Below are 27,041 nucleotides of genomic sequence, written 5' to 3' on the forward strand. Positions count from 1 at the left end.
TTCTGGTGGGGCAGGGGGTTCTCCTCATCCTCATCTGGTCTTGCAGGACCAGCATGGCTCTTCTGCTCCCCATTGCTGGGGGCTGGGGTTCTCCAGGCAGTGGATACCCAGAGATAGTGTGAGCAGAGGGGACTGCAGTACGGGCATGGCTCCGAGCACAGCCAGGCTGGGTCGTGCCTAGCCAGCGGACACCCCCAATGGCCTCTTTGCTGCGCTCCTTAGCAGTCTGGGTTGAGTAGCAGGGAGACCCTGGCAGTGGCTGCCTGGCTCCTGGTGCAAGAAGTATCCCAGGAGAGTGCAGCCTCGGCACTCCTCTGTGGCCGTGCTGTGTTAGTCTTCTTGTGACTAACACAGCTGACTGGCTCGGGCTAGAGCAGCATGATGCTGAGGTTCAGGATTTGGGGCCTTTCACTCCAGGAAGCTGTCTTGAGTCTAATCAGCCCACGCAGCAGCTAAACTGGGTCCCTGCCTGTGTTTTCTTCTTCAGTGTGTCTGTTTGTTTGTTAAATAATGTCGCAACACAAGGTTCCTTGAACTAAATTTATCTTCCTGTGTAGCTATGGGAACAGTCAGTTGTACAGTCACTCTGGGGCTTGCAGTCAGATCTGCTGCAAGGCTCTGGGCTAGCATGGCTGAGCCCAGCTTCTTTCAACAGATGCTGTCCTGTGTGGGAGTTTTGTCTTTAAAGTTTCTTTTTAGGCTTATTTTCTTAGACTCTTCTTTAGTCAGCAGCATGACCATCCTTTTAACCTGGGAAATGTCAAGGACGATGGGGTGTTTGGAGGGAGACGTGGGGTTCGAGAGCAGCCAGACATGACACAGGAACGATCACACTCAGAACAAAGGATGCTGCAGCTCCCTGTCCTGCCTCCAGCATGGTCCATGGGAAGAAACTAAGGGCAAGGGCAAGTGCATATAGTTCAATATTGTTCAAGCCTGTACTTATTTCCAGCTCAGAAGTTTTCTGAATCAAATATGATTTCTTACAGGTATAAAATGACTGTCTTAAAGGAGCTGAGGACAAAGCCCCCTTACAGTCATGCATTCACTGTCCTTCCTGAAGCGCATTCTCTTGCCCAGATGGTGGGTATGGAGGAGAGGGTGCGTGGGTGGCCAGCACAGCATTGCTCCTTTGACTCAAACACTTCATTTATCCTGGAAAGGCACGAGACCATGTGACAGAAACCAGTGGCTTAGGTGGTATCACCAAACATGTGTAGTATGTGTTCCCTGAAAGTCAGAGTTGAGCAACACAGCTATGTGGACAGAGTGCCCCATCCTGCGTGGTAACGACTTTGCCACGTCCTTTCCCCCATGGCTGGACTTACACACATTACCGCATAAGTTACTTTCACTGTTGCTAGTGGAGATAGAAAGGACGTGTCTATACAACTGTGTGTTTTCTGCAGTCTGTAGGTGCTCTCTCTGTGTCTACCGTTCCTGATTTCCTGTCTGGTTGAATCCTGTTTCGTTTTCAGCTCATGTTTCTAGATCTCAGAGCTGTTTCTGTGACCTCTCTTGACATTTTCAGATTGTGCTGTTTACTGTGTTTTCAGGTCAGTACTGGGGGTGGTAACACTTGAGCTTGAAGGTAGCTCCCTTATCTCCCTCCATTCATGGTTTGAAGGTAGCATTTCTTATCTCCATTCATGTTTGGTTTTTTGCTTTTGACATCTCGCCGGCTGGTCCTCAAACGACAGGCCTACGACCCCATCGCATTTAATTTTCAGGAGAGTTGTTGAGGAGATTGAATCTGCAGCAGGATATCCCAATGAGTCAAAGTTTTCCTTTCACAATGTTTGGGACACTTGCATTAGTTTTTATGGTTGCATGAAATATGGTTTCTGAGGTGCAAAATAGCCAGCGATCTTGGGGAGCTGTCATTCTTCTGATCATGCTAGGAGGTTTTATCCCCAAAGCCAGTCATCCTTTGAAGCATCTACCCTGGGCAGGGGAAGAGACAGAGCTTTATTTTCTTCTCCAAAGCTGCTTCTAAAGCAGGAAATCTCCACACCTCCTTCAGGCTTGATCTCGATGGTCTTCACAGCACATACGTGTTGAGCTAGTAATCTTAGCTGCTGCTGTTCCTCTTTGCATCTTATTTATTCCATCCCATTATAACTAGCTCTGGGACCTGAACTTTATCCCTAATATTACTTGACCTTATTTTTTTAGAAGATTATTCACAGAAATCCCTGATGTTTGTCATGTCATGTGCGGAGCCCTCGGGCTATAGACCCCATCTCCGGGAGGGAGCTGTGGCACAGCCTGCACAACTCAGAGCTTCTCCTGGTTAATTCCTGCCACCCGGGGAAAGGAGAATGTGTTTGCGTGATGTACAGAAAACAGACACTCAGGCGTTAGTGATAGGAATGGGCTTTGCTGAATAAGGAGGTGGTGAGCAAAGGGCAGCTTTGATGCAAGCATCAATCGGCAGAGATCCATGAGCCTATGGAAGTGTTTAACAGCTTGTGAACAGTTAGCAGGCTTCATACTCTCACCTCTCTGTGTCTCACATTACCAGCAAGGCAAAATATATGCTCCTTACAGCAATACATGGGTCTTTTGACATTTCTTGAGCTGATTTGTTTTCCTCAGTGTAAAGAAATAACACCCAAAGTGGTTCTGTGATGGAGCGTTTCCTAAATGGATGTAACTTGGCAAACAGAGCAGCTATTAATTTTCCATAGATAAGCTGGTATCAAAGTACCTGGTTTCAAACTTGGGACTTCTCTCCTGCATCTTTCAAAGCTCACTCAACAGTGCCCATGCCAGAAGGTTGATGCCATAGTAGTTTGGGGGGATTAAGTTGTGTAGTGAAGATAAATACTTATTGCAGGTGAGGAGGTCAGAAAAGCATCTCAAAGATAAGGCTGTTTGGCAAAGCTTTCTCCTCCCAGAGCTCTCCACATCCTCCCTGTCAGTACCATGCTGTGCCCCATGAAGTCCTGGGGCTGTAGCCGGCAGCCCTGGCAAGGCTCGGGGGGGAAACCCAGCCTGTCCTGCCCTTGCTTCCCAGCACTGCCTGAGAGGTGTGCAGGAGCAGGCAGGCGGTGTGAGGAGCCAGGGAAGAGCAGCGCCGCGTCTCCCCTCGGCTCATGCTGCTGTGGGTGGTGCAGCTCTCTTCATTCCACCGGTGAGCTGGGAGCTTTAGCGCTGTATTTTGTGGGCAGCCTCCCTCTGCTTTGCAAAGATCTCCCATGGGAAAGGGTAGCTGCACTCAGGGACAGCTGAGGATAAACTTGTCTCTTCGTATAAGACTGGGCTGCCTTTACAGTGTGTTTTGCCCTGGTTATTCCTTTTTTTTCCCATGAGGCTTTTACTCAGCCAGAAGTACTGAAGTTGGGTGGATTAGCTGCATCTGCCTGTGACCTGTGTGGTAAAACTTACCTATTTTCAATTGCAGACTTACAAGTCAGAAATCAGCCCATGGGGCTTACGTGGGATGCTAGTCACCCTAGCACATCTGGGAGAGGGGATGTTTCAGTTTTGGGAAGGAGGCCATAACTCACAGCAAGACTCTTGTTTGTGAGCAGGCCCTGGGATGTCAGCTACAGGGACAGGTCTCCTGTAGCCAGCTCTGCCCGTGGAGGTGGAAATTATGTGTTAGCAGGCTCCTGGCAGCAGCATTTCTTCACATCTCACTTCCTGGGGCTGAGCTGCTGGGGCTTTGTGCTGGGAGCTGCTTTCCCCTTCCAGGGCTTTGCTTTGCAGCAGAGAAGTCCTTCCCCTTGCTGAGGAACGTCCCTGGTCCCAAAGCGCCTGCTCTCCTTGCCTTGAAAACAAGGAGCTAATTGTTTTTTCCATCTGCTGTCTCTTACCTGCTGGCCTCCCCAGGCGCAGGCAACCTGTGTCTCCTCTGCCTGCATGGAGATGGAGCCTTGCACAGGCCAGCGGCTGGGCCTGGGGTGAAACGACCTGCCAGTTTGCAGTCTGGAAACACCATTAAAATAAAGGTGGGTTGAGAAGAGCAGAAGGCCAATGAGGAAGCATTCAGTTGCAGGGGAGATCAGAGGTTAATTGCCCCCTCGCCTACCCATGCTCTGTGAGATGTGGTGCCTGGCCTCTGCTGCAGCCGGTGGAAAATCCAAAGGCAAAGGGCAGCGCAGTCGTTCCTGTAAAAGTGTACTGGAATAGCTCAAAGGGCACGGGAGCATCATGGTCGTGGAGCCAGCGATGGCTGCGGTCTGCCCTTAGCTCTGTAATGCCTGCAGACTCCTTGGGCTTCTCTACGCCTTGGAAAATACTGAAGGCTGGAATTGCTCCCACTCCCCCAAAAGGAAAGGGCTAAAAATTCAGGTAACGAAAATGCATCTGTCGGAGAAATCTTGGGAGTACCTGCCAGGTATAGCTGGTGGTGTGGGACTTTGCTCCAGTGACCTGAGAAACCTAGAGAGACAGCTTTGCTAGGAAAGCAAGTTGAAGGCAATCACGCTGTTTGTGACGTGCGTCTTGTCCTGCTTTTAGCCTTTTTTAGCAGGCTGGAAATCCCAGAAATAGAGGGTGTTGTAAGTTCTGTGAAAAAAGGCACCTGCCTTGAGGAAAGATTAGTTCTCTGGTGTGGGAAAAGCTTCATCAAAGCACACCCTTCCTCTGAAATCCTGAGCGGAGATAAGAGGCAACCCCAGAGCCGGGGAAGCCTCCCTGGTTTCTCCCTGGTTTTTATGGGGTGACTTGTTGTTTCTTCCAGACTCCCGGTGCACAGTAGAGAGCTTGGAGGGGCTCAGCTGTGTCTGGGGTCTGAGCGTCTTCTAGGTATGAACCTAGGTTAGCAGCTGCCGAAATGTCGGTGCCCTCAAGTGTACCCCGAGCATGGAGATGACAGGCTGGTAGACTGGATTGCTTGGGATGACTCTGCAGACTGGCTAATGTGGTTGCAGCTCAGTTTGTGCATGTAAAAGTGTTTGGGATCCTCTGGTCTTCATCTCTTCTGTGCAGCATGGTGCTGTTTAATCATCAGTCGGCAGTGGAGCTGCTGAGGCTGCAGGACAATTTCTCTTCAATTCTCTAGGCCAGTTCTCCAGGGCAGATTTTGGCTAGAGATGGCATCTGTTTTCACTGATATTTCTGTAAAATCCCTGGAAGAGCTTATGTTTACAGCACTATAAAAGTATGTCTTGCTGATAAAGCTTATTTTGCTCACTGAATTGGTGTAGGTTCTACTGATAAAGCCTGCTCTCGCTGCTACAGATTGCATGTATGCTTGGTTTGCTGAGATCGCTAAGCTGAAGCTCCTCTAGTGTAGATTAGACTCATATTATGGAGAAATCTGATTGTGATGTTAATGTAATGCATGGAAGATCAAACCTCCGTGTCCTCTTCACAGGTATCATGGTTTTCTGAGATAAACACTTTTTATAACTCTCCTGATAGATTTCCGAGCTGTGTTCAAACCCAGCCAGGAAGGTGCTTTCTAACAATCTGCTCTGGTGCACCCAAAGCTCTCAGTCCCCTGTGGTGCCATGGAGTTCATTCCACCCTGTTTCCCTCATATCTTTCTTTAGAGACCAAAAGATCCTTTAAAGCGCCTTTAAACAGGTCTCTTCCAGGAGAGCCATGAGTTTGCGGACAGGCTTTTCCTCTGACTGAAGGTGTTTTCTGAAGAGGAGCTGGTTTCTCACTACCCCTCACCTCCATTGCAACATCTCCCATTAAAACCAGAAGAGCCAGACACCAACGGTCTCATGGCAGTGTCCCGACTGTGTAACTCCAGACAGGGCCATCCCCAAGGCTTCAGGAGGGCAGGAAACCTTTGGAGGTAAAATGTGAGTGCAATTGCCAGCTGAGCATCGTAGATGCCTTGGGGTAAAACCTTGAGGCTGTTTCCTGGGCTAGAGCGTGGCCACCAGTGGGGACATCAGGTGGGGCCTGGGGCATGGCTGGGGCAGGGAGTGCATCTCCCATTCGCACCAGCACAGTCCATGACTTGAGCTGTTGCTTAGCCCAGCCTGGGAGTCAGGATTTGAAGTGCGTGAGAGCAGCCCCTCTCCACAGCGCATCCTCTGCTGCTCCTGAAAAGGCTGCTGTAATGCCATGGGTAGGAAGAGTTTGTCCCCTTCCACACCAGCCCTGGCTTGCTGAGGGGCTGGGAGGCTCCAGCACGGCATGGGAGACAGCTGGGAGTGTGCCATTGCTGGGAGGAGGGTGGAGGAATGTGGAGGCCCTTTCCAAGTGCCTCGGCCCATCAGGAACTTGGCCTGAATTTTCTTACCCCACCTGCCTCTCCTATCTGAGCACTTCTTGGGGGCTGCGGGCAGAGATGGACTCTCCCAGCACCTGGCCTGATACTCCTCAGAGAGCTTGCATGGATTATTTGCTGCTGTTTCAGATCAGCTGTGCTAGGCAGGAACGAGAGGCAGGTCGGGGATACCAGCAGGAGCTAAGCCCTGCTTGCCTGGAGGGCTCCAGGGAGGCAGGAGGCATGGGATCTGGCCGGGTCTGGGACAAACCTGTGCCCTTTCTCCCCCTGGGCATCCCTACCCAGTGCTCTGCACGAGAAGAGGCTCCACTTGCACAGGGCAGTGGCCAGGCGCTGCTGGGTCAGGGAAGCAGGAGGGTGCTTTGGCCAGGGCATTGCAGGGGTACTGTGGGTGGTGGGTGGGGGTGCCCGGTGGGCAAGGGCTGGCTGCAAAGGCCTTGGTGATGAGCATGTGTTGTTCCCTCTTTGGAAGAAGAAGTCGGGACTTTTTGCATGTTTCTCACAACCACCCAGTGAGGTTGCAGCCCCTGGCCCAGGTGCAGCTGTGGGTTTGGGTGTGCTGGGCGTTTATAGTGCCTCTATTGCTTTTCAAGATAAGGGCATGTTAGTATTTTATTGCCCCCTTTATTCATCTGAGGCACCATCCAGAGCAAGAAGTAGAGAGGGGAAGGACTCATTTCCTTATGACGGGGGATTAGTCATTGCAGCCTGGCCCTCCAGCGAGGGGCTGCAAGGCTCCCTGCTCCATCATGCCATCCTGTGAGGCAAGGGCTCTGGCCCAGGAGCTCGGAGGAGGGAGCCGTTCCCCACCCAGCCCTATTCCCACCCCTCCTCTGCTTTCCCCCTGGCTGCCCGTCCCCCTCGCATCCCGCTCCTGTCCTGAGCTGGGGCTGTGCTCCTCCATGGCTTTCCTGCAGGAAAACCCAGAGGGGCAAGAGGTGACCCGAGGGGCTGGCTCTGTGCCACACTGGCTGGCTCGGCTCCATCGCTTCACTCACACTCGCTGCCGGCGGAGCTGGCTCCCGGGGCAGTCTGGGCTCCTGTCCTCTCTGGCCCTGGGCTGGGCCGCATCCAGCATGCCCTCAAGGACCCGGCTTATCGATAACGGAGAATGTGGCTATTGCGCGAGGCAGAGATAACCACCGCCACCGCACTCGTGCACCCGGTGTCCTTCCCTTCCCCATCCTCCGCTCCTGCTGGTAAAGAAGTGGAAAATCCTTTTCAACCTGCCTTGCCCTGTAGCCAAGTTTCACATCTTTGGGTGCGTTCAAGTTAAAGGCCAGGAAAGCTGGAGAGAACAAACTTTCCCCTCCCTGAGCCCACCCACACTTAATGCAGAGGCTCCCCCTTGGCAGGGCCAGAGGCACGGGCGGCTGGGGAAAGGCTCGCCCCCTTTTCAGTGTGATGCTCGTCAGCTCCTCTCCTGCTGCGCCACAGCTGAAGCCGGCGTGCTGCACCCATGGAACAGGGGTCTGGCGTTGCACAGGTGAGAAAGAAACCCAAAGGGCTGTTGGGGACGTAGGGGCCCCTTGCAGTGCCTCTGCCCTGCACTCGCCTGTCCAAACCACGGGTGTTTCTGTACCCAAGCTCCTCACTCTGCCTGCCCTTGCCTGTGCTGGCTGCCTCTCTCCTTTGGGGGGAAGCCATGCAAAAGCTGACTCCTCTAAAACCAGAAATCTTCCCTTCCGCTGCTTGAATTAAAGTGTTAATAAACCCAGCAGCAAGCAAACTCTGAATCGAGCGTTTCAAATGCACCTTTGTTTAATTAGCGGAGCTCCTGCCTGCAGACACAGGCAGCGCTGTCTGGCCGAGGTGGGAGGTGAGGGGCAAGGACACAGCACCCAGGAATACCTCCTCTTCAGAGGCACAGCCTCTCATACCAACTATTTTCTTGCCTCCTCTCTGCATCAGCTGCCCAGAAACAAAACATTTACAGCTGAAGGACTTAAGTGAACTTGCGGCATCTCCTGGGGGGCTGCAGCTGGCAGGCTAAGCCCCTTGCACACTTTCCATCCTCTGCACCCAGGGCTCTCTTTTCCCCAGGGCTGCAATAAGTAACTCAGCTGGCCCAGGGCTGAGGCGGCACTTTGTCCCTTGGCCATGGAAAGGGGTTGACTGGCCTTTGCCTTGAAATCCACCCTGGTCCCCTCCAGTGAGCGTCACCCTGGGGATGGGTCCCCAGGTGGCCACTTGCTCGGTGAGGAGGGGAGAAAGCGTGACTTGCCGTTATCAGGAGCGTGTTGACCCCGTGGCAAACGTGATTTCACTGGTGCAAGGGTAATGGTGGTGACGTCTGAGCGGGGACCATGGTCCCCTCCTCTCTGGGACCTAATCTAAATTGCTTTATGAGGGGCCAGCAGGTAGACCAAAGCCTCCTGCTCCCTGGGGGACAGGGAGTCAGGGCAAGGGGGTCCCTGGGCAGCCCTGTGCTGTGGCACGGCAGCGCAGGGGTTATCTCGCCTCTGGCGGTGGGATGTCAGAGGGGGCACGGTGGTTAAAAGGTACTTGCTCCTCAGTGGGCTGCGGGGCTGGGCTGCCTGTGCCTCCTCTCCTCCTGCTGTGCCCTGGCACGCGCCCAGCATCCCCCGGTGCCACCGGCAGCCTGTGCAAGCTGTCACGCTGCTGCTGCTGTGCAGGGCTGCAACCACGCAGCACATCCCACTGCTACTGAAGGGTCGCATGGAGCAGTTTTGGCCTCTGCCTGCCCATCCCTTGTGACTTACTGATGTCTCGCTGGTGGCATTTTTCCTCCTAAAACAGCCCCTGCAAGGACCCCTGGGCTCAGGACCTGCCTGTGAGACCCATCTGTGGCTGTGTTGGGGTGCTCAGCCTCCGCCGTGGCCAGCGGCTGCCTCAGGTGCTTGGGACCATGTTGCCTCCTGGGTGCCGGTGCTCACAGCATCCTGGGATGGAGATGCAGTGATGCCAGGGCTCTCCCCATCACCTGGGGACCTTGACATGCCACATGCACCCGGGGGCAGCGAATCCCCCTGTGGGCAGCCCAGTCCCAGTGATACCTGCACCCTTAGAAGCGAGCAGGGCTGGGGGGGGCGTTGCCTGCCGTTAGCCCCCGAGGAGCTGCGCTTGCCCCCGCTGGCACCCTCGCAGTGGTGGCACATGGCATCCTCCCAGCACAGTGCCCAGGGACAAACTGTGCAGGGGAGTGACCCCCCCCCACCTCCCCGCCCCCGATAGCGCTCCCATCCGCCTGGGTTCCTGGGTGGCAAGGCCACGGGCTGGGGTGGGGGACAGGCCAGGGCAAGGGCTGGGGGCGTGCTCTGCACTATGGACCTGCCAGGTGGGTGAGTGCCGCCCCCACCACAGCCCACCCTGCCGGGGGAGCTGCCAGGGCCCCTCGGTGCTGGAGGAAAGCTCAGCCACAGCCTGGCTAGAAACAGATTTATTGCGACATCGGTTTGCAACCAGCATTCAACCCCCCCAGCGGCGACTCCGGACCCACGTGGACGCCCTGACCCCACTGTGATGCCTGCGGCCAGCGGGCTGGTCCCTGGGGGCACAAGCCCACCCACCCCCATCCAGGCAGGCTCGCTGGGGCTGCGGGCTGGGGTCCCGCTGTGCCAGGGGCTGCCTGTGGACTGGCAGCACGGAGGAGGGAACAGATTCAGGGTCCTTCACCGATGTAAGCCACGAGCTGGGATCTCTGAGCAGTCACAAGGCTCTTGGGATCCCCGTGGAGGGAGCAGGGTCAAACCCCTCAAGCATGTGAGCGAGAGGGCTGAGCACAGGAGATGCTGCCGTCTTCTCCTCCTACTGCGCTCCCTCGGTGCCAGCCCAGATGCTTTGGGGAGCCAGGAGAGGTGCCAGCCCGGTTCCCACCCGCAGCCACTACACGTATCCTGTCAGGTTGTAGGAGTTGAGCTCACTCTTGGTCTTCTGCGTCTGGCTGACAGAGGGCTGGGGGCTCTTGCCTTTCAGCAGCCGGGGCTGGTAGGTGCTTGTGTAGGTGGCCATTGGGTCGCGGGCAGGGCAGGAGGAGGTGCAGAGGATGAAGCCGCCGACAAGGGAGAGGAGGGAGGAGATGATGCCCAGGTAAAGTGCCTCCCCGAGCTCGAACTTCGTGCTGTCAGGGAGGATGGGGTTGTGGAAATCCCGCAGCACCACATGGATGTTCCACACGAGCGGGATGAAGCAGAGCAGCCCCCCAAGGATGAAGACAGCACCGCCCGCCACCGCCACCCGGTCCTTGCCCGGTGAGCCCTGGCTGAAAACGGTGCACCTCATGCCCACAACGGTGAGGAGGCAGGCGAGGGAGGAGATGGCACAGGAGCTCACCATCAGAGCTTGGGCCGCCTGGATGTCAGCGGGCAGGTTGAGCAGGGAGCTGTAGATGTCGCACTGGGTGATGCCCGTGCTATATGTGGCACACTCCATCCACAGCCCCTTGGTGAAGCTCACGGCTGTCACGATGCTGGAGCCGATGTAGGAGCTGGTCTTCCAGCTGGGCAGCAGCGTGGCCGTCAGCGTGCCGATGTAGCCCAGGAAGGCCACGGCGTAGCCTAGCAGCTGGAGCCCCATGGAGACCATGGTGGGGGCTGGCTGTCACCTCCTCAGGGCTTGCAGCTTCTCACCTGGCTCGCTGGCAGCTCGATCCCACGCGCTTACCTTCCCATGGCCCTGCCGGCAGCTCCGCTCGCCACGCCACAGCTCCGCCCCACTCCCGGGGGTGCTGGTTTTGTGCAGGCACCGGCGCGTGGGTGGGAGCCGGGGGGAGGAGAGGTTACCTGCAAGAGTGGAAAGCGATCCCTCCCCGATTAACGATTGACCCAAGCCTGTGGAGGAGCGCCAAGCGCCCTTTCACCTCTGCTATCTCCCCAGCCAGACTTCAGAGGCAGAGCAGCGCTGCCTGGGAAGGACGCCAAAGCCCTCCCTTGCGTGGGGGCCGCAGGCAGGGATGGAGAGCCGGCCACTGGCAGGCAGAAAGTGCCTGCTGCCTTCCTGGGGGTCCCTGGTCTTCTGTGATGTCCTGAGCCAAGGAAGCCAAAAAGCTACGGCTGCACCATGTTATTTGGGACCTGCCGGAGCCAATTTCAGGTGGTGGCCCTGAGGGTCCCCCAGCCGAAGAAGGGGAATTGTGCCTCGTCCCATTTGCACGGGGCTCACCCAAGGCATCTGCAGCCACCCACCACTCACCCCAAGCTGCCAAGGCTCTGGCGGGACAACGGGATGCGCCCACCTGAGGTTGAACCATGGCTATCAGCCTTTCCATGCCGCTGGAGACAAAGATGGAGAGGGACGCATGTGACAGTGACAGCTGCGTCCCCAGGAGAGCCCAGAGATCCATGGAGGGCAGAATTACATCAGGGCAAAGCATGCTGGCAGCGCCTCAGGGATGCTTCCTGGGAGTGCCCCAGCCAAGCAGGGTGACCCATCCCTTGGTGGGGTGAGCACACCGGGGTGCAGCTCATGCTCACTGCCGCTGGCGGGGGGGTTTCTGCCAGTGCCATCTCCTGCCTGCAGCCCTGGGCATGGGCAGGGGGGTTTGGCAGAGGCGGTGGAGTGGAGTGGTTTGTTTTCTCTCTGCCTTGTTTCAAAATTCCCCCTCCTGTGGCGTCTTGCGAAACCGGACTGAGCCCATGCCACACCACGCTGACACTGTGGCTGGCGGCCTCTCACCCTGGGAACGCTCCCGGCTGAGAGTGCCGCCACCGCCCAGTGCCTCTGCTCCTCTCCCTGTCCCCCCGCTGGCACTTCAAATGCTCGGTACCAAAGTTTCCCAACTTTCTGTCTCCTTTCCTGTGTGCTAGCCAAGACCTCCTGCTCCGTCTCAGGGGCGTTGCTGCAAAAGAAATGCCTTGGGGTGCCGGCAAAAAGGCACGGGAGGGTCATGCTGGAGCTCTGCAGTACTTACGGAGGTGGCTGGAGATGCGCTGCAGGACCGAGGGTGGCCGCGGCCGGGGGTCACCCAGGACCGGAGGTGGCTGGTCGGGGCAGGGCGAGTGGCCGGGGCCCCAGACCGGGGGATCAGGGGCCGCGAATTGTTTAGCTATGGCTTTGCAAAATCCACCTGCAAATCTCAGCCTGGATCAGAGGCTTATTGCAGATCAGAATTAAACCCTTTCGGTGTCGGGAAGGATTGGGGAGCTGAGATACCTCATTTTGCTCGTTGTCTATTAATTATCAGGGTAGGTTTGCCTAAGTGGTTGAGGTCTGTGGCTTGCTGTCACCTTTCTGGCCAGCCTTGGTGGCCAGCGGGTGACTGTGTGCCACCATCCATGTGTCTGCTTTGGGCTGCGTCGCCTGTGCTGGGGTTGGAGGGGCAGTGAAATGCCAGCAGCTTGAACTCCCTGTGCCTGCAGGGTGAGCTTGGGCTTTCGGTTCGCCCCTCCTGGCCCTGCTTGTCCTCTGCAGGGTTTGTTGTTGTAAGACTCCTGGCCCAAATGAGGAGCAAATGGAGACAGTAATGAGGGCTGCGCTGGCCCTGTGCCCCCTCCCGCTCACCGGCTGCCGCAGATGGAGAGGGGCAGGGAGGGCCCCTGGTGACAAATTGTGCTCGGAGCTGAGCAGGGTCCGGCCGGTGTTTGGACAGAGGTGTTTGGATGCTGATAGCAGAGCTACAGCAGGGACCATTTGCTATTTTCTTTCCTTGTCCCAAATTAAAACCCTCCTGGGAGCAGGAGGTGACCTGTCTGCCAGTGGCACCTTGCCTTGAGCACTCAGGCAGGAGCAGCGGGCAGGGGACGGAATGCACGGCAGTGCTGGGGGTGGGGGGGGTGAGCCTTGCACCCTCGTATCGAGAAGCTTTTCTGTACCTCCTGGTATGGTCCACATCTCAAAAAGCCAAAGGAGAGGGCAGGGAGCATGGGCAAGTGCGTGCTCTCCCTTCTGTGCCAGCAGTGCAAGAATGGGACCTGGCAGCTCCGCGGGGCGATCTGAGCAGGGGCCATGGATGCCTGAGCAGGACCACTGCCCTGCCTGTGCCTGGGGTCCACCCCTGCCATCCATCTTGCCTCCCTGTCCTCTCTTGAGCATCCCATCACCTGCCTCCTGCTTGCTCTGTACTTGCCACCACTGCAGCCCGTCACACTGTCCCCATCACATGCCTATCCCACTGTCCTCATCATGCCCATTACCCTGTCCCCAGAGCATGCCCATCACATGGTCCTCATCATGCCCATTGCGCTGTCCTCATCACAAGTCCACCACACTCTCCCCATGGCATGCCCATCAGGCTGTCCCATCACATGGCCATTGCACCATCCCCATCCCATGCCCATCATGCTGCCCCAGCACTCCCCATCCCTTCCCCACGTCCCCCCTCCCTTATGCAAATGGCTACAAAGAGCTCTTAATCATCCTTGTTAATTGTCTCTGCCCTCCCCTGTTCCCCCCTGGGGATTTTCTCACAAATGGTGTCTAACTTTTCCCTTCTGTGTTTTGCTTTTCCACCAGAGATCGCAGCCCCTCCGCCCCCAGCCTCCCCCTGACCCTCTGTTTACACAACTGGGACAAATTTCACACCCCGGGGACTGCTGTTCCCGCACTCCCAGTCCCTCGCTCCCCTGGCCTTGCCCCTGCCCTGAAGAATTTGTGAGTCACCGGCTGGGGCAGGGCTATAAAGGTGTCCTCCCCAAGGGTCTGCAGTGTCAGAGGGGACATTGTTGCCTGCCACCATGGAAGCTGCTGCCTGTTGCCTGCCTCCCCATGGGCTCCGGGTGCCTGTGGCCAGTGCTCACCCAGCCCTGGGCCTGGAGCAAGGGGGAAGGTACCTGGGTTCTGCGCAGCCTGGGGGGACTGGGGAGGGTGGGGAGGGCAGGGGATGCGCAGGAGGTGGGATGGGGAAGGCTCCAGCTGGGTTCGGGTGAAGGCTGTGTGGCTCCCTGCTCCGATGGGGACTCCTCTGATCCCGGTGGCTGCGGGTGGGAGAGAGGGTGCAGAGCCTGGGGAGCAATGCTGGGGGTTCCCAGGGGTGCTGAAGCAGGGCAAGGAGCACTGAAGTTGAGGTGGTATGAGTGCACCCGCATGTGCTCGGCACCCTAGCCACGCACCTGGGCAGGGGCTGAGCCGGGTGGGTGAGACTGTGAGGCTGGGGGTGCGTGGCTGCAGTGTGAGGGGGAGCAAGGCAAGGGGGGAGCGGGCCAGGGTGGGCGGCCGTCGTGCTGAACCTGCTCTCCGCACCTAGATCCCTGCCTCTCTGGAGACCGTGGCTGCCCCAAGCAGAGGAGGGAACCGGGCAGATGGACATTGTGAGTTTTACACTCCCTGCTGCGTCCCCCCCAGTTTCCCGCTGGCAGGGTTGGGGTTGTTTGGCAGAAAACCAGCCTCTCACCCCAGACTCCTTCACCCCCGGTACTGTTGCATGGCAGCGCTGTGCCCACCTTCCCTGGTGCATCGCCTCTCTGCCCCACAAGCCACACAGCCTCACCGGGGCAGGGCCAGGCAGACCCCCCTGGGCAGTCACAGCCAGCACAGCCGCGCCAGGGGGGCCTGAAAAGGCTGCCTGTTCCCAAGTCTGGCGGGCATTCCTCAGGGGGTTAGGGGGATGCCTGGGGATGAGCTTTTGAGCACGGGGGGGGAGATTACACTGGCAAAAAGCCCGTCGGGGGCGGGGGGGGGAGGTAGATGCCAGCTTCCTTTGCGGGGGCATGAGGACCTAAACCCAGGGGTAGAGGAGGGGGGAGATGCTGGCTTCAGGGCAGGCTGACCCTGCAGGCACCTGCCAGGTCTGTGGGGCATGACCCCCGCCAACGGGAGAAAAAGGCCCCTGCCCTCACTGCCAGCTGGTGTCCCCATGTGCCCTGCTGCCGCTGTGCCAGGAGGAGTGGGCAGTGGGAGCCCCAGGGCAGGTCCCACCCTGACTGTGTCTCCTCAGGCTTGGACTCTGGAGGCAGCAAGGGACGGCGGCCCTGACAAAGCACTGGCATTTTTCCACCACCCAGTCAGGTACGTCCTCTGCTGCCAGCGCCCTGGCCAAGACCGAGGGCAGCGGGCAGGCGGGGGCTCTCACCCCGTGTCTCCCCATGCAGGCTCCTCTGGCCCAAGTCCAAGTCCTTTGACTATCTGTACGACGTGGGGGAGAAGCTGCTGGAGAATTTCCCGGTGCAGGCCACCCTCTGCCTCTACGAGGACTCCGGCAGCGAGGAGGAGGAGGAGGAAGAGGAGGAAGAAGAGGAGGAGGAGGAGGCAGGGGACATGGCGGCAGGTCCCCCGCCGCAGGCAGGCAGCCCTGGCAGGCCGGTGTGAGGGCGCGGTGAAGCAGGCGAGGGCAGGCCCGGCAGCACCACGGAGGTGCAGGCAGACGCCTGCCCCGCAGGCAACGTGTGGGCAGGCAGCAGGCACAGACCCCACCGCCCGGGGTCACCGGCCCTGAGGGGTGGCGCGGCCGCGGCCCGGCCCCAGGCCCTCGCAGCGGCCGCAGGGCCCTGCCCACCGCGCCCGGGCTCCGGCGGTGACCGCGCCCCAGCCGGCTCGCAGCGCTGCGCCGCGACGGGCATGGGACTACGACTCCCAGCAGCCACTGCGGCACCTCCCGGCAGCCGTAGGCCTCTCTCATTGGCTAGCAGTCTCTCTCGGGTTGGGGGAGGAGCGTGTAGCCCCGCCCACTCTCCCCGCTCCGCGTTCCTATTGCAGCCGGGGGAGGAGGAAGGCGGTACGCGCTGGCTGCCGGGGGCTCGATTGGCCGAGGGGCGGTGCCGGGGCGGGAGGAGGCGGGGCGGGGGCGGGGCCTTCCCCTCCCCGCCGGCGGGAGGGAGCGGCTGCGGCGGGGTGCGAGGCCGCCATGAGGTACGGGCGGGGCGGCGCTGCCGGGGGGTATGGGGTGAGGGAGGCAGGAGCCGTGGGGCGGGTCATGGGGCGAGGGGGGCCGCGGGGCGGCAGGCAGGGTCATGAGGCGGGGGGACAGGAGCTGTGGGGCCGGTTATGGGGTGCTGGAGCGGGAGGGAAGGGGCTGGGGCCGGGGAGGCGGGAGTCCGGGGCTGGTGGAGCTGGTAAGGGGTTTCTGGGCGTTTGGGGAAGAGAAGTGCTGCGGAGGTGGGGTGTGTCACTGGGGCGTGTGGGTGGGCAGGGGGTGTGGTGGTGGGGTTTGTCTGGGACTAGAAAGCCCTGCTCAGTTGGGCAAGTTCACATTTGAGCTGATGGGGCGGGTGAGTTGGGGGGGGACCCTGCTGTGGGGTGATCCTAGAAACTGAGGGCGGTGGAAATAATTTGGAGTTGGGTTTGGGCAAGGCAGGGCCAGTGCTGTGATGGAGGGGCCGGGGTGGAGGCTGGCCGGGGGCAGCGTGAGGACTGGCCGCATGGGGTCGGATGGGATCCGAAGGCTGTTTTGGGAGGGCGAGGCTTCCTGGCAGCCTGCGGGGACCCCATGGTCCCTGGCAAGCGGAGCCGGTGCAGCCTCTTCTCCTTGCTGTGGATCTTGGCACGGAAAACCCCAAATATTGCTAGGATCCTGCTGAGCGGTTGGCAGCTGCGGCTACGTGATGCCAGGAGAGCCGGCAGCCTCCCTGCGTGCTGTGGCACGTCACTGGCAGCTGTGGATCCCCCCGACCCGTACCTGTGCCCCCCAGCCTGGCGAGGAGGTGCTGCCTCCCAGTCTGCCCCCCACTCCCCTCCCACACCCGCTCGAGGTTTGCGGGGGGCTGGCACCGCACGCGCACCATATTTTACCAGCACGATTTCCTCCTTTGGCATCGGTGACGGGAGCGGGGGCGGAGATGGGGGGAGCCCGGGGGAGACACAAATGTGCGACTGCAGCATCCTCACTCTCACGGCTGCATCCCTCGCGCCTCCTCACGGTTGCCTTAGCAACCTCCTATCGATGGGGTATTTATAGAGGAGGCGAATGTGTGTTGGGAAGCTGGGGGGGGCCGGGGCCGGGGCTGGGCCGGGGCGGGGCCGGGGCCGGGGCCGGGGCCGGGGCTGGGGCTGGGCTGGGTGGGTGTCTGTCTGCTAGGTCAGCCTCCAGCTTCAGGATTCTCTCGGCTTGCGTGGCTGTGCGGAAGCTGGAGGGATGCTGCTTGCCTTGGCGTCAGTGCATGTGGTGGTCCAGCTTGTCCTGCTCGTTGGAGCTGGGGGAGGTGGTTAGGAATTTGTGTGTGGAAATAAAAATAAGCGTCTGGGATGCTTGCCCTTCTCGCAGGCATTGCTCATGCTTGTAAGCTTGCATAGACCTGGCTTATTGTTGCACTGGAATAAACCATCTCTGAGCTCTGACACTGGGTGCATTGGCACAGATACTTGGAAAAAAGTTAAAGATAAAATCTTCCTGACGCATTAAATGTGTTGCCCGATGTGTGATGTGGGTTATGGAGCTAGGGGTCCTGACAAATCTGGTCTTGTATATCCTTATTTCTGTGTCTATGTTCTCCTGTCTTTCAAAGGGGGAGAATGCCTGTAACAACGAGCAATACAGAGGTTTTGTGTGGAAACTGTGGCAAGTTTTCCATGCTGTGTGTTCTTTTATCCTGTGGGTTTGGGTCTCTTCATAAAAACTGATGACAACAAAAGCAGATCAGGTGGTCCCTGCTCAGAGCTGATGCAGCCTGCGAGGGAATGCATGGATCCGGAGGCCTCTCAGCTGCTGTCACATCCCCCAGGATGGCTCAGAGAAGCGGGGCTGGGTGTGCAATTTCTCGAGAAAAGGCCTCTTGATGTGGGCTGTGGGGCGCAGGAGGTGGCAGACCCCTCCTGTTTAATTCTGGTGCTCTGCTGCTTTCTCTCTCTCCTGCTTAAACTCCAGACTGAGGTTTGCAATCTGAGTTTCACAAACTGTTGGAAAGAAGCTGTGTTCTGCCTCTGGAGACAGCTCCAGGCTTGCTTGGCCTCTTGCCACTTTTGGTGCAGGAACCTCAGAAACCACAGGAAACCTGATGTTGGCAGGGAGAGGTGCTAGATTTACTGACAACGTGGCTGTTGGTGAGGTGTGGTAGTGCTTGCTGTGGTGGTATGCATCAGCCCTTCTGTGTGTCTGGATGCCTGCCTTTTACGTGGAATGAGAAATGCGTTTCTAGCCCCGCTGACCCTGTGAACGGCTCTGTGCTGTCCCTGACCTTGCTCCAGCTGAGCAGATTCAAGTGCTTTTGGGATAACTCTGAATATCTGAAGTCCTGGACCTGAGATCAGCACGTGGTTTAGTTCCTGCTGTTTCTACCGTGTTTGTTCCTTCATCCACAATAAATCACTGTGGGAGCTCGTTAGTCCTGTCCCCTCTGTCTCCTGACAGAGTTGTGGCTTTACCAGAGCAAGGTGTCACACAAGGCACGAGGAGATGAGTTTTCCCAGGATAGTCTGATCGGTGGGGCATCGAGCACAGGGAGAAGACAAAGCGTGAAAAACAAGTGAGTGAAACTCCTCCTGCGAGCAAAGAGGGATATACTCTGCTTCTGCAGGACTTTGTTTCACTCTTGTGGGGTTTCATTTAGTTTAGTTTTGCTTCTGAAGTACACAAGGTGCTTTTCCAGCTGGAGAGCTGTTGTCCTGGGTGTGCAGGGAGCTCTGTCACTCTTGCTGCTGCCCTTAGCTTGGCCGAACAACCTTTAGGAGGTGCATATCCTTTTCTTTCCTGCTGTGTTGCTGTGTAGTCAGCTTTATGGCGGTGGAGAAAACAGTATGGCCCTGTTTATTGCAGATTGTGGGTAGGAGTTGCAGAAGTGAGAACTGGCACGGCTGTGAAGTTGATTTAAAACAGGATGACTGCCTTACCTGTATCCATCAATCTCTTGTGGAAGGGAAGAGCACCAGGCTGCTCCCAGGACTTCTGACACGCAGGTCATCTTGTCTGCTGATGAGATATGGGGACTCTCCTTCATCCAGTTCTTCCCTTCCTACTTCGCTTGTCTGCAGCCCTCTGGGCTTCTTGGGCAGGGCGCTGGCCCTCCCTGGGCTCGTGCAGCACAAGTATGGCAGAGACCTGCCCCAGGCTCTCAGAGAGCTGAGGGTGCCCTGAGCCCCTCCAGTCCCTCCAGCCATGCGATGAGTGGAGAGGCAGCGTGAGTCCTTGGCTCTCTGAAGAGGCGCTGCTTGGCTGGGAACTGTTGTGGGTCCACCAGACTGCACCTTGCTTTCTGCATGAATCTGACCCTGGGCAATGGAGGTCTTGGGCTTCAGGGGGTGAAATTTAAGCTGTCAGTGACTCTCCTGTTTTCTTCCCTGCAGGTAGGCAGGAGCCCCCTGTAGCCGAGTGAGGCAGCATGGCAAGTAAGTGTTCCCCAGTCAAGACGGAGAGGTGGCGGTGGTGCTGGAGGAGAGAAGGGGGATGTTTGGCAGCCACCTCTCAAGGAAGGGGTGCTTGTGCTTTTTGGGGGGTGTTACTCTCTGTGGGGAGCAGATGCCATTGGCTCTTATCCCTGGATGAGGTCCGAGGTCCGGCCTGACTTGTGCTTCCCTCTCCCCTGTGCAAGGTGGGAGTCGAGAGGAGGTGCTGAAGGGCTGACCTCTCCAGGACTCCCGTACACTGCAGCATTTCTTTATTTGCGTGATGCTCGCTGTGCAAGACAGGCCTCACTGAGGCTCTTTGGACTGACTGGCCCTTCTGCAGGCGTTGCCAGTCTGCGCTGACATCTGCTAGCAATGGTGCTCCTCATGGCCCTTGACTGGTGTCCCACGAGCTACCCATCCTGGGGGCCACACTGCCTTGTAGCCTGTGTAGCTGGTGGCACTGGGGTGCTGCGTTCCCAGTGGATGGGCAGCTGCCTAACTTGGCCCTGCTGGGAGCTTGCTGCATCTTGGCGTCTGAAGGAGTGCCTGGCAGATGGGGCTGCTTGGGGCCAGCGGCTAAAGCTGGGCTGAGACTGGCGAGGGTGCAGGGTGGAGGATGGCGTGTGGTCTGTAAAGAGCTGGACTCAACCCTCCCTCCTCGCTCTTCTGGGCAGCCTGCACGGAGGCTGCACGCAGCGATGTGATGGGAGCTCAAGGAGGATGGCAGTTGTGAACGGGGAGATGTAGAGATCTCGCTGGGATCTCGGGATTTGCTCGGGCTGTCACCGGAGCCAGCTATGAAGGTGGAGGCAGTAGCCACGCTGGGCAGGAGGAGGACCCCAGGATGACAGGTATGCCTTCTTTCATTATCTGTGCTGTGCTAGGTGGGGGAGGGAGCAGAGATCTTCAGTTTACTTTAAAAGGCAGTTTTCATTTTCTGTGAAGGAGGAGTGTACCCAGCTGTGTCCCTGCCTTCCTCCACTGCTACCTTTTCTCCCTCCCAGAGCTCAGGTGCTGGGTCACCAGCACTTACTGTACTGTTGTGGGAGGTGTCCCCTGTGGTGGCAGTGTCCCCTGCTAAGCAGTCCCCTTCATGGTGACCCTGACGTGCAGAAGGGGGATGTGGTGGTCAGTGCGTTCACCATCATGCGCTCTCCGGCAGTGTGCAGCCCTGGCTGTCCCTCCGCAGACACAGCCACATGTCATTCTGCAGAGAAGCAGCCCCAGGCATGTCCCCACCAGCCGGGCAGCAGAGCTGTGGGGTAGCGGTGTGGCCAAGCCTGCCTGCCACCAGGGGCCAGCAGTACCTCAGGAAACCCAGCAAGGATGCAGTGAACCCAGCCCTCGCTCCTGCTCCCCCTGCCTAAAGCTCTGATCTTTCCTGAGCACCGGTTCTCCAGCTGGTGTGGGGAGACTTGGAGAGGCACTAAGGGGTCAGTACTGAGGCTGCTGGGCCTTGGGAAGTCCCCTCTGCCCTGCGGTTTGGGGACAGCACCTGCTCAGCTGTCTGCTCTTCGTGTCAGTTGGACATCCAGGCTGGCGATGAGAGTTGGCAAGGCTCTTGTTTCCTGAAGGCCACTGGTTTTCCTGCTCTGGTCCCCCGGCACGTGGGAGCTCTTTGCACTTTCCCTGTAAAAGAGGGGAGGGAACAGTAACTTAGTTTCTGCTCTTCTGCCACTTCTAGGTTCCTGAGGGAAACTGGATGTGGGGAGACACACACACCTCCATCGCAGCGTGCTTTCAGTCGGGACATTGCTCGTGATACCTGCCTGCCTGTGTGTCTGTTTTTATTTCCCACCATAGTGGCCAGTTCAGCACAGCAAAGCAGGGAAGGGGTCAAGTGACTGGCATCTGCAGGGATGGAAAACCCTGACAGTGAGATCTGCAGCCAAGCTTGTTGCTCCAAGGTGTGCTGAGGAAGTTGGAAAGAGGCTCAGACTGAAGTGCTGAGGAGGGGAGTGTTCATACCACAGCCTGATCAAGGCAGGAGGCAAAGGAGGTGAGGCCAGACTTCTCCAGCAAAGGATGGGACATTTGCAGAATGGATGGTGTCTTTGTAAAATTTCATCTCATTCTGGAAAGGCTCAAGAGAAGGTTGGCCTGCCAGCCTGCTCCCTCTCCAGCCAGGATAGCCCTCCTCAACTGCAAAAATCAAGGCAAGCTGATCCCTGCCCTCCTGCAAGATGCCTTCTGTGCCTCTTGAAAACGCTTTTTCGGTTGTCCTTGTAAAAAAAAAAAGTTTGCATAATAAAGTCGATTCTGAGGGAAGGTCTCTGACTCAGTCATTCATGCTGCTCTTCATTCACACCTCAGTGGTTCAGCCCTCTGCAAACTCTCTCACTGAAGCAAGCCATTAATAAATCACAGGGGAAAAATGCACCTACACAGCACAAAAAGAGCACAGTGCCTCCAAGCATGGGATGGTGTAGCACAGTAGTAGTTGCTTATGCCATGATCTTGTCCCTGCCCTGATATTTACAAATACCATGCTGTATTGTTTTAGGAGCAGGATGAGTGGAAGGTAAAGCAGAAGGAAACCTGCCAGTCTCTCTGGTAAAAGGCTCCTAATGAAAGAAGCTGGTAGCTTTTCACTAACTGTTACGTTTGATCTTCACCAAGCTCCTTATTGAAGGAGTATTTCTGTGTTACAGCCAAGCTGGTCTAATGGGAGACTCTGGCTGTCCCCCCCTTGCCTCCTTGTCCTGCATCTGTTGATATTGCTGCAGTGTGAGTTGGTTCATCTGGTTGATCCAATGGAAGACTGAGCCTGAGGGTGATCAGCCAGCTGAACTGATTCATCTTCCTCAAGGGAAGCAGCATGATTATGTGGCTTGGTGGGAAGAGATGGTGCCAGCCTACAGCTGACTGTTGAGCTGCATGACGGAAACACTCTCTTATGAAATGTGTGCATGGGATGTTTGGATCCTGGAAGGATCATGGTTTGTGTGGAGTTTCTGCTTTCGGGGTGACAACTCGTTTGCCTCTCCTGTGCTGCTGCAGGTCCTGGTAGGTACTTGCTCCCTGCGCCCCATGGAGGTCTCCCTCGTGCAGAATGTGGGGGGGATAGGCTTTGAAAGGGCTGTGTCTCTTGCAGGCAGGAAGGTGCTGTTCCTCCTCAGTCTGGCTTCCTGACTGAACACTCTGGGAAAATCTGATGTGGGCAACATAGAGCCTCCCAGGCTTTGGGAAGGAGAGAAAGGTTTGTGAGGCCTCTGCACCAAAATGCAGGAGGGATGAGAATGTGATGCCACGTGAGGGGAGGTTGCTCAGGCCCCTTTCAGTATCTGACTCACGATGCCCTGTGCTGTCCCTGTGTGTTGGGCATGTTTGCCCTTGTTGGGCCTGGGCCTGGGAGAAGAAACAGAGGTTTCTCTGGGACCTGAACAGAGTCCGTGAAGCCGCCTGAGCTTGCATGACCCCACAGTAGCTGGCAGCAGGGACACCAGCTTCCAGCAGGCTGTCTGCCCTCCTCCTGCGGGGCTGTGGAGGTGTGAAGCAAGAGAGGAGGCTCTGGGGTGATGCATGGGGGGACTGTGGAATGATGCGCAGTGCACTATGTGTTGTGAGTCTGTCTTGGTGCTGGCCCCATGTCTTGGCATACAGGCCTGGCTCTGCGTCCCAGCCCTCTGGGGTCTTGCTTGCCTGGTGGGATCTCCCTTGCCTTGCAGCAAAGAGGCAGCAAGCTGAAATCCCGTCAAGGGCAGGAGGTTGAAAGAAAGTCTTTCTGGAGCCTTCTGTCTCTTCTTCAGCTGCCCTGTGTGGTCTGCAGCTGCCACTTTCGATGTCTCTAGCATCTCAGCCCCGCTGGAAGGATGCTCCTGGTGCCGTATGTCTCTGGGCAGACCTCAAGAGCCCTGCGCCCCTCTGAGTGTGCTCTCCCTCACTGGGCACTCTGCTGTCCTAACTGAATTGTAGCCCTGGGCTTTTTGTGTTTGGGATGCCTGTATCACCAAAATCCTGTGGGAAAGCCTGGCTGGGCAGAGGCCAAGTGTGGGGTTGTCCCTGCTCAGCGTGTCTCTGTCTTGTGTGTTGCAGTGTTCTTGGGGGCCAGGAATGCCCACTCGGTCCTGAAGCGCTTTCCCCGAGCCAACGGCTTCCTGGAGGAGATCCGGCAGGGCACCATTGAGCGGGAGTGCATTGAGGAGGTCTGCAGCTATGAGGAGGTCAAGGAAGTGTTCGAGAACAAGGAGAAGACGGTGCGTTTGTCCTGCCCTGCTCCCCAGTGGATGTGTGAGGGCTTACGCCTTAGCAAGCTGGAGGCAGAGAAGGAAAGCACAGGGGGAACAGCCTCTCCTGTTCCCTTTGTCCTCTTCTGTCTGCAGGCAGCATGCTGTGGCCTCACTTTCCAGCATGACTTTCCCTTCCCAGGCAACGCCCTCACCTTGGTATTGCCAGGACACCCCTCGACACTGCAGGTCGAGCTGGCACTCCCACGGCATGTGTGGGAAATTTGTGCTGTTGTCCCTGACTCTGCAGGCCGGGGTTGGTGTTAGCCGAATTTCTCCCTGCTTAGTGTGGGGGCTGTTAGCCGCTGTTGAGGGATGTTCCCATGATCTTTTGTGCTGGTTCCCACAGCACCTCAGATGCTGGCAGCCCTGGTGAGAGTGGTGGGGGACTGCTGAAAAACTGCCTCTTTTGTGGGCCTAGGGAGGGCAGTGATTATTGCTGGTCAGGGGCTGCTTGTCCCACCTGCAGCACATGATGGTTGCTTCTCTGTTCCTGCCACAGATGGAGTTTTGGAAGGGCTACACCAACTCTGTCTACTCTGTCAAGGACCCCGGGCACAGCACAGAGCGCTCAGACGCTATGTACGTGGTGGTGCCCCTGTTGGGAGTGGCTCTTCTGATAGTCATAGCCCTCTTCATCATCTGGAGGTGTCAGCTTCAAAAGGCCACCCGCCACCGCCCTTCCTATGCCCAGAACCGTTACCTGGCCAGCCGAACGGCACGCAGCCTCCCCAGGGTCATGGTGTACCGGGAGCGGTCGCAGAGCCAAGGGGAAACCCAGTGTCAGCGAGAAGCGAGCAACCGGTTGGCTGGAGATGGCAGAGCTGGGGGCACACCCCAGCAAGACAGCACCCTCTACCCGCCAGAGCATTCGGTCTCCGTCCTCTCCAGACTGTCCAGTGCCACCCCTCCGCCTTCCTATGAGGAGGTGACGGGCCACCCGGAGAGCAGCAGCGGCGAAGAGACCAGCGTCTCCTACAATGACCCACCACCCAAGTACGAAGAGATCGTGGCCACTGCCCCTGCCATGGGCAAATAGTGGGTCTGCCTCCCTCCTGCCTCTTCACACACTCACGCTCACCCACCCACCCTCCCTTCACCGTGCCCGGGACACCCTTCAGGTGCCAGTCGGCACCCTGTCTTGCCCGTACAAGCTGGTGCCATCACACAATAGCCTTACCCTCCTAACCAAAAATAGCTGTCCCCAAGTGGGGTGAGGCTGGGCTGCGGGGATGGCTCTGGAGCCAGCCAGCCGTCTCCTGCCCCTCACTCCCTGCTCACACAAGTGCTGTAGCAGCCAGAGCAGAGTGGCAAGTTGTTCCTGGCTCAATGCAGGGGTCTCCCCATGGTGCATTTGATTTTCTCACTTCCCCCTCGAACAGACATAACATTTCCCATGATTAAAACAGCCTCGCTGCCTCCCTGGGGCACTGCTCAGCCTTACCCCATGTCCTCACTGGGCTCTGTTTTGCTGCTCAGGGCTCTCATTAGGAGTTGGGGATGCAGGAGGGGTGCGGTGAATTTCTGTCCATCCCCAGAGTTGGTGTCCACATTCTGTGTTTGGGGAGAAAGTGCCTCCCTTGTGTGGATTTGCTGCCCGGTGGGAGTGGGGAGCTCAGTCCATCCTGTGGTGGCTGTAGCGATATTCACTGTCTGGAGATCAGGGAGGAGCAGTCAGGGTGGTGCTCTCCGATGTCCTAGATCCCTTTGGAAAGGGGAAAGGCTCGTGGTGGTCTTGTATGTCAGGTAAGTGACTTTGGAGTAGCAGGTCCTTTTCCTGATGCTCTCTGCTTTCCCCCTGTCGGGTGCCGGGCAGCTGGAGGTCTGGCTGTGGCGGAGCTGGCCGATGGGGTCATCTCTGACCTCAAGCCAAAGGTAGTCCCATGGTTTTAAGTGGTGGGGATGCTCCTCTTTCCTGGAGCATGGCCTGTCTGGTGTCTGCCCCAGAGGTGGGATGCTGGCACAGGGAGCCTGCGGACAGGCCAAACCTTCCCTCTCCCTACCCCAGACCTCTCCGTACTGCCTGGCTCCTCTCTTTGGGGCTCTTTGTCCTCCAGAGCAGGTAAAGGGGAATGCGAGACACTACTCTCCCCCAGGCCCTTCTGGTGAGCAGGGTGCTTGGTGGCCATGGCCACGGTGTGGAGGGCCTGCTGACAGAGGCGGCTGCAGAGGTGAGAGCTGACTGCCACGACCCTGCGATGCCAGTGGGTCAGGAGTAGGGCCAAACCCTAACCGGGTGGTTGTGGTGCCAAGGCAGGGCAGAGCCAGGGGCTTTGCTGTGGGACCAGAGTGTTCCCTTTTCCTGGGCAGCTGCTTTTGGGGTCTAAGCGATGGGGCTGTCCTTTCCCAGTCATGTCTGATGTGTTAGAAAGGGGGTTGTGCTCACCAGCCCCCCAGGAGTAGCCCAGAAACTCCCAGCACTGCCACCCCTCAGTGTTCACCCCAGCACCAGTCTCTCCACCAGCACCAAAAGGCTATTGTACATCCATCGGCTGGCTGCACCCCGCTCGGTCCCAGCGATGCTCTCGCAGCAGGTGTCCTCAGCCCAGAGCTGAGGCTTGCCCAGCGTGGCCATTCCTGGGGCAGGACATGTGGGGTTTGCAGCTGCTGGCACCTTGTCTGTCCCCTCCCAGGCCTTTACTCTGCCTTTTGGCCTTACCAAATCAGGGTTATGGGAAGACCTGACAGTGAGCGTCGGGGTCAGAGCCTGGAAAAGACTGGAGGGAGACAGAAGGGCGTTCTGAATCCTCTGTCTTTGATGCTCGGTCATTATCCCTGCAGTTTGTATTCTGTAAAACTTGGTATATTTATGTGCAAAAAAAGGTATTTATTAAAAAACCCTCACTGTCTGAATGGCACAGGGTGGCTTTTTCCCACAGGGACGATGTCTCACTGGGCACAGCTGGATTTCCATCTTGTGGGGGTGCTGGGGCTCAGCTCTGCGCGGCAATGGAGGCAGCTGTGGGACAATAGCACCAATACGCCCCCCAGGCACGGCTGCAGCACAGTCCCCAGCGAGGAGGGGACCATCTCTGGAGATCTGGTGCGTGCCGCTGTGGGGCTGGGAATGAACCCCACACATCTGACAGGAGCCTTTGACTTCCCTGGGCATGTGCTGCAACTCTCGGCAAGAGCTGGAGGGTGCCCTGTAAGCCCTGACCAATCGGTAGGTGAAGTGCAGAGGGATTTCCTAAGGTCTTTGAAGGGATTTAGGTGCACAAGTTGTCTTGCTGTTCCTCTGTGTGCTCCTAAACCTCTTAGATAATCCCCTTTAAATAGCAAGACTAGGGCAGTGTGGGATTTATTTTAAGCCCTTCCAAAACCAGATTTTACGGTCAGGTCTCGGACTCTGTCCCCATTCAGAAGTGTTTAAAACTGTCATTCATCCCAACGGATCATTTTATCGCTGCGGTCTCCACTGAGGCAGGAGAGATTAGCTCTGGCACAGCTTGGCGCTTGGATGGCCA

At 57.5% G+C, this 27,041-nt stretch overlaps 3 protein-coding genes across 5 annotated transcripts; 2 read left to right on the forward strand and 1 right to left on the reverse strand.

Annotated features, from left to right (window-relative positions):
• Nucleotides 1–10,045: 10,045 nt before the first annotated feature.
• CLDN2 (claudin 2) lies at nucleotides 10,046–10,744 on the reverse strand. Its single transcript, XM_050901688.1, has one exon. The coding sequence runs from the start codon at nucleotides 10,742–10,744 to the stop codon at nucleotides 10,046–10,048; it is 699 nt and encodes a 232-aa protein (XP_050757645.1).
• Nucleotides 10,745–13,891: 3,147 nt separating this feature from the next.
• On the forward strand, nucleotides 13,892–15,400 carry RIPPLY1 (ripply transcriptional repressor 1). Its single transcript, XM_050902022.1, has 4 exons — nucleotides 13,892–13,922; nucleotides 14,340–14,403; nucleotides 15,030–15,100; nucleotides 15,184–15,400. Exons 2-4 carry the CDS (start codon nucleotides 14,395–14,397, stop codon nucleotides 15,398–15,400), a joined length of 297 nt encoding a protein of 98 aa, XP_050757979.1. The 5' UTR covers nucleotides 13,892–13,922; nucleotides 14,340–14,394.
• Nucleotides 15,401–15,916: 516 nt separating this feature from the next.
• Nucleotides 15,917–26,085, forward strand: PRRG3 (proline rich and Gla domain 3). 3 transcript variants are annotated; one of them, XM_050901684.1, is made up of 4 exons: nucleotides 15,917–15,940; nucleotides 19,307–19,348; nucleotides 23,384–23,544; nucleotides 24,077–26,085. In XM_050901684.1, the coding sequence occupies exons 2-4, from the start codon at nucleotides 19,342–19,344 to the stop codon at nucleotides 24,611–24,613; spliced, it is 705 nt and encodes a 234-aa protein (XP_050757641.1). In that variant the 5' UTR covers nucleotides 15,917–15,940; nucleotides 19,307–19,341; the 3' UTR covers nucleotides 24,614–26,085. The 3 variants fall into 3 exon arrangements, 2 of the variants coding, with proteins under 2 accessions (XP_050757641.1, XP_050757644.1); XM_050901687.1 differs by lacking the exons at nucleotides 15,917–15,940; nucleotides 19,307–19,348 and adding an exon at nucleotides 23,286–23,307; XR_007766952.1 differs by lacking the exons at nucleotides 15,917–15,940; nucleotides 23,384–23,544; nucleotides 24,077–26,085 and adding an exon at nucleotides 20,023–20,186 and having other exon boundaries at nucleotides 17,194–19,348.
• The last annotated feature ends 956 nt before the right edge of the window (nucleotides 26,086–27,041 follow it).

Source organism: Gymnogyps californianus, chromosome 9, assembly GCF_018139145.2.
Source record: "Gymnogyps californianus isolate 813 chromosome 9, ASM1813914v2, whole genome shotgun sequence".
NCBI classification, from domain to species: Eukaryota; Metazoa; Chordata; class Aves; order Accipitriformes; family Cathartidae; genus Gymnogyps; species Gymnogyps californianus.

Excerpts from the sequence above, each read along its gene's own strand:
- PRRG3 (XM_050901687.1), top strand. The coding sequence starts at position 23,286 with ATGCCTGTATCACCAAAATCCT. Across the intron at positions 23,308-23,383 it reads GCCTGTATCACCAAAATCCT|TGTTCTTGGGGGCCAGGAAT; the intron begins GTGGGAAAGCCT and ends TGTGTGTTGCAG. Across the intron at positions 23,545-24,076 it reads TCGAGAACAAGGAGAAGACG|ATGGAGTTTTGGAAGGGCTA; the intron begins GTGCGTTTGTCC and ends TTCCTGCCACAG.
- CLDN2 (XM_050901688.1), bottom strand. The coding sequence starts at position 10,744 with ATGGTCTCCATGGGGCTCCAGCTGCTAGGCTACGCCGTGGCCTTCCTG.
- RIPPLY1 (XM_050902022.1), top strand. Across the intron at positions 15,101-15,183 it reads TTTTTCCACCACCCAGTCAG|GCTCCTCTGGCCCAAGTCCA; the intron begins GTACGTCCTCTG and ends CTCCCCATGCAG.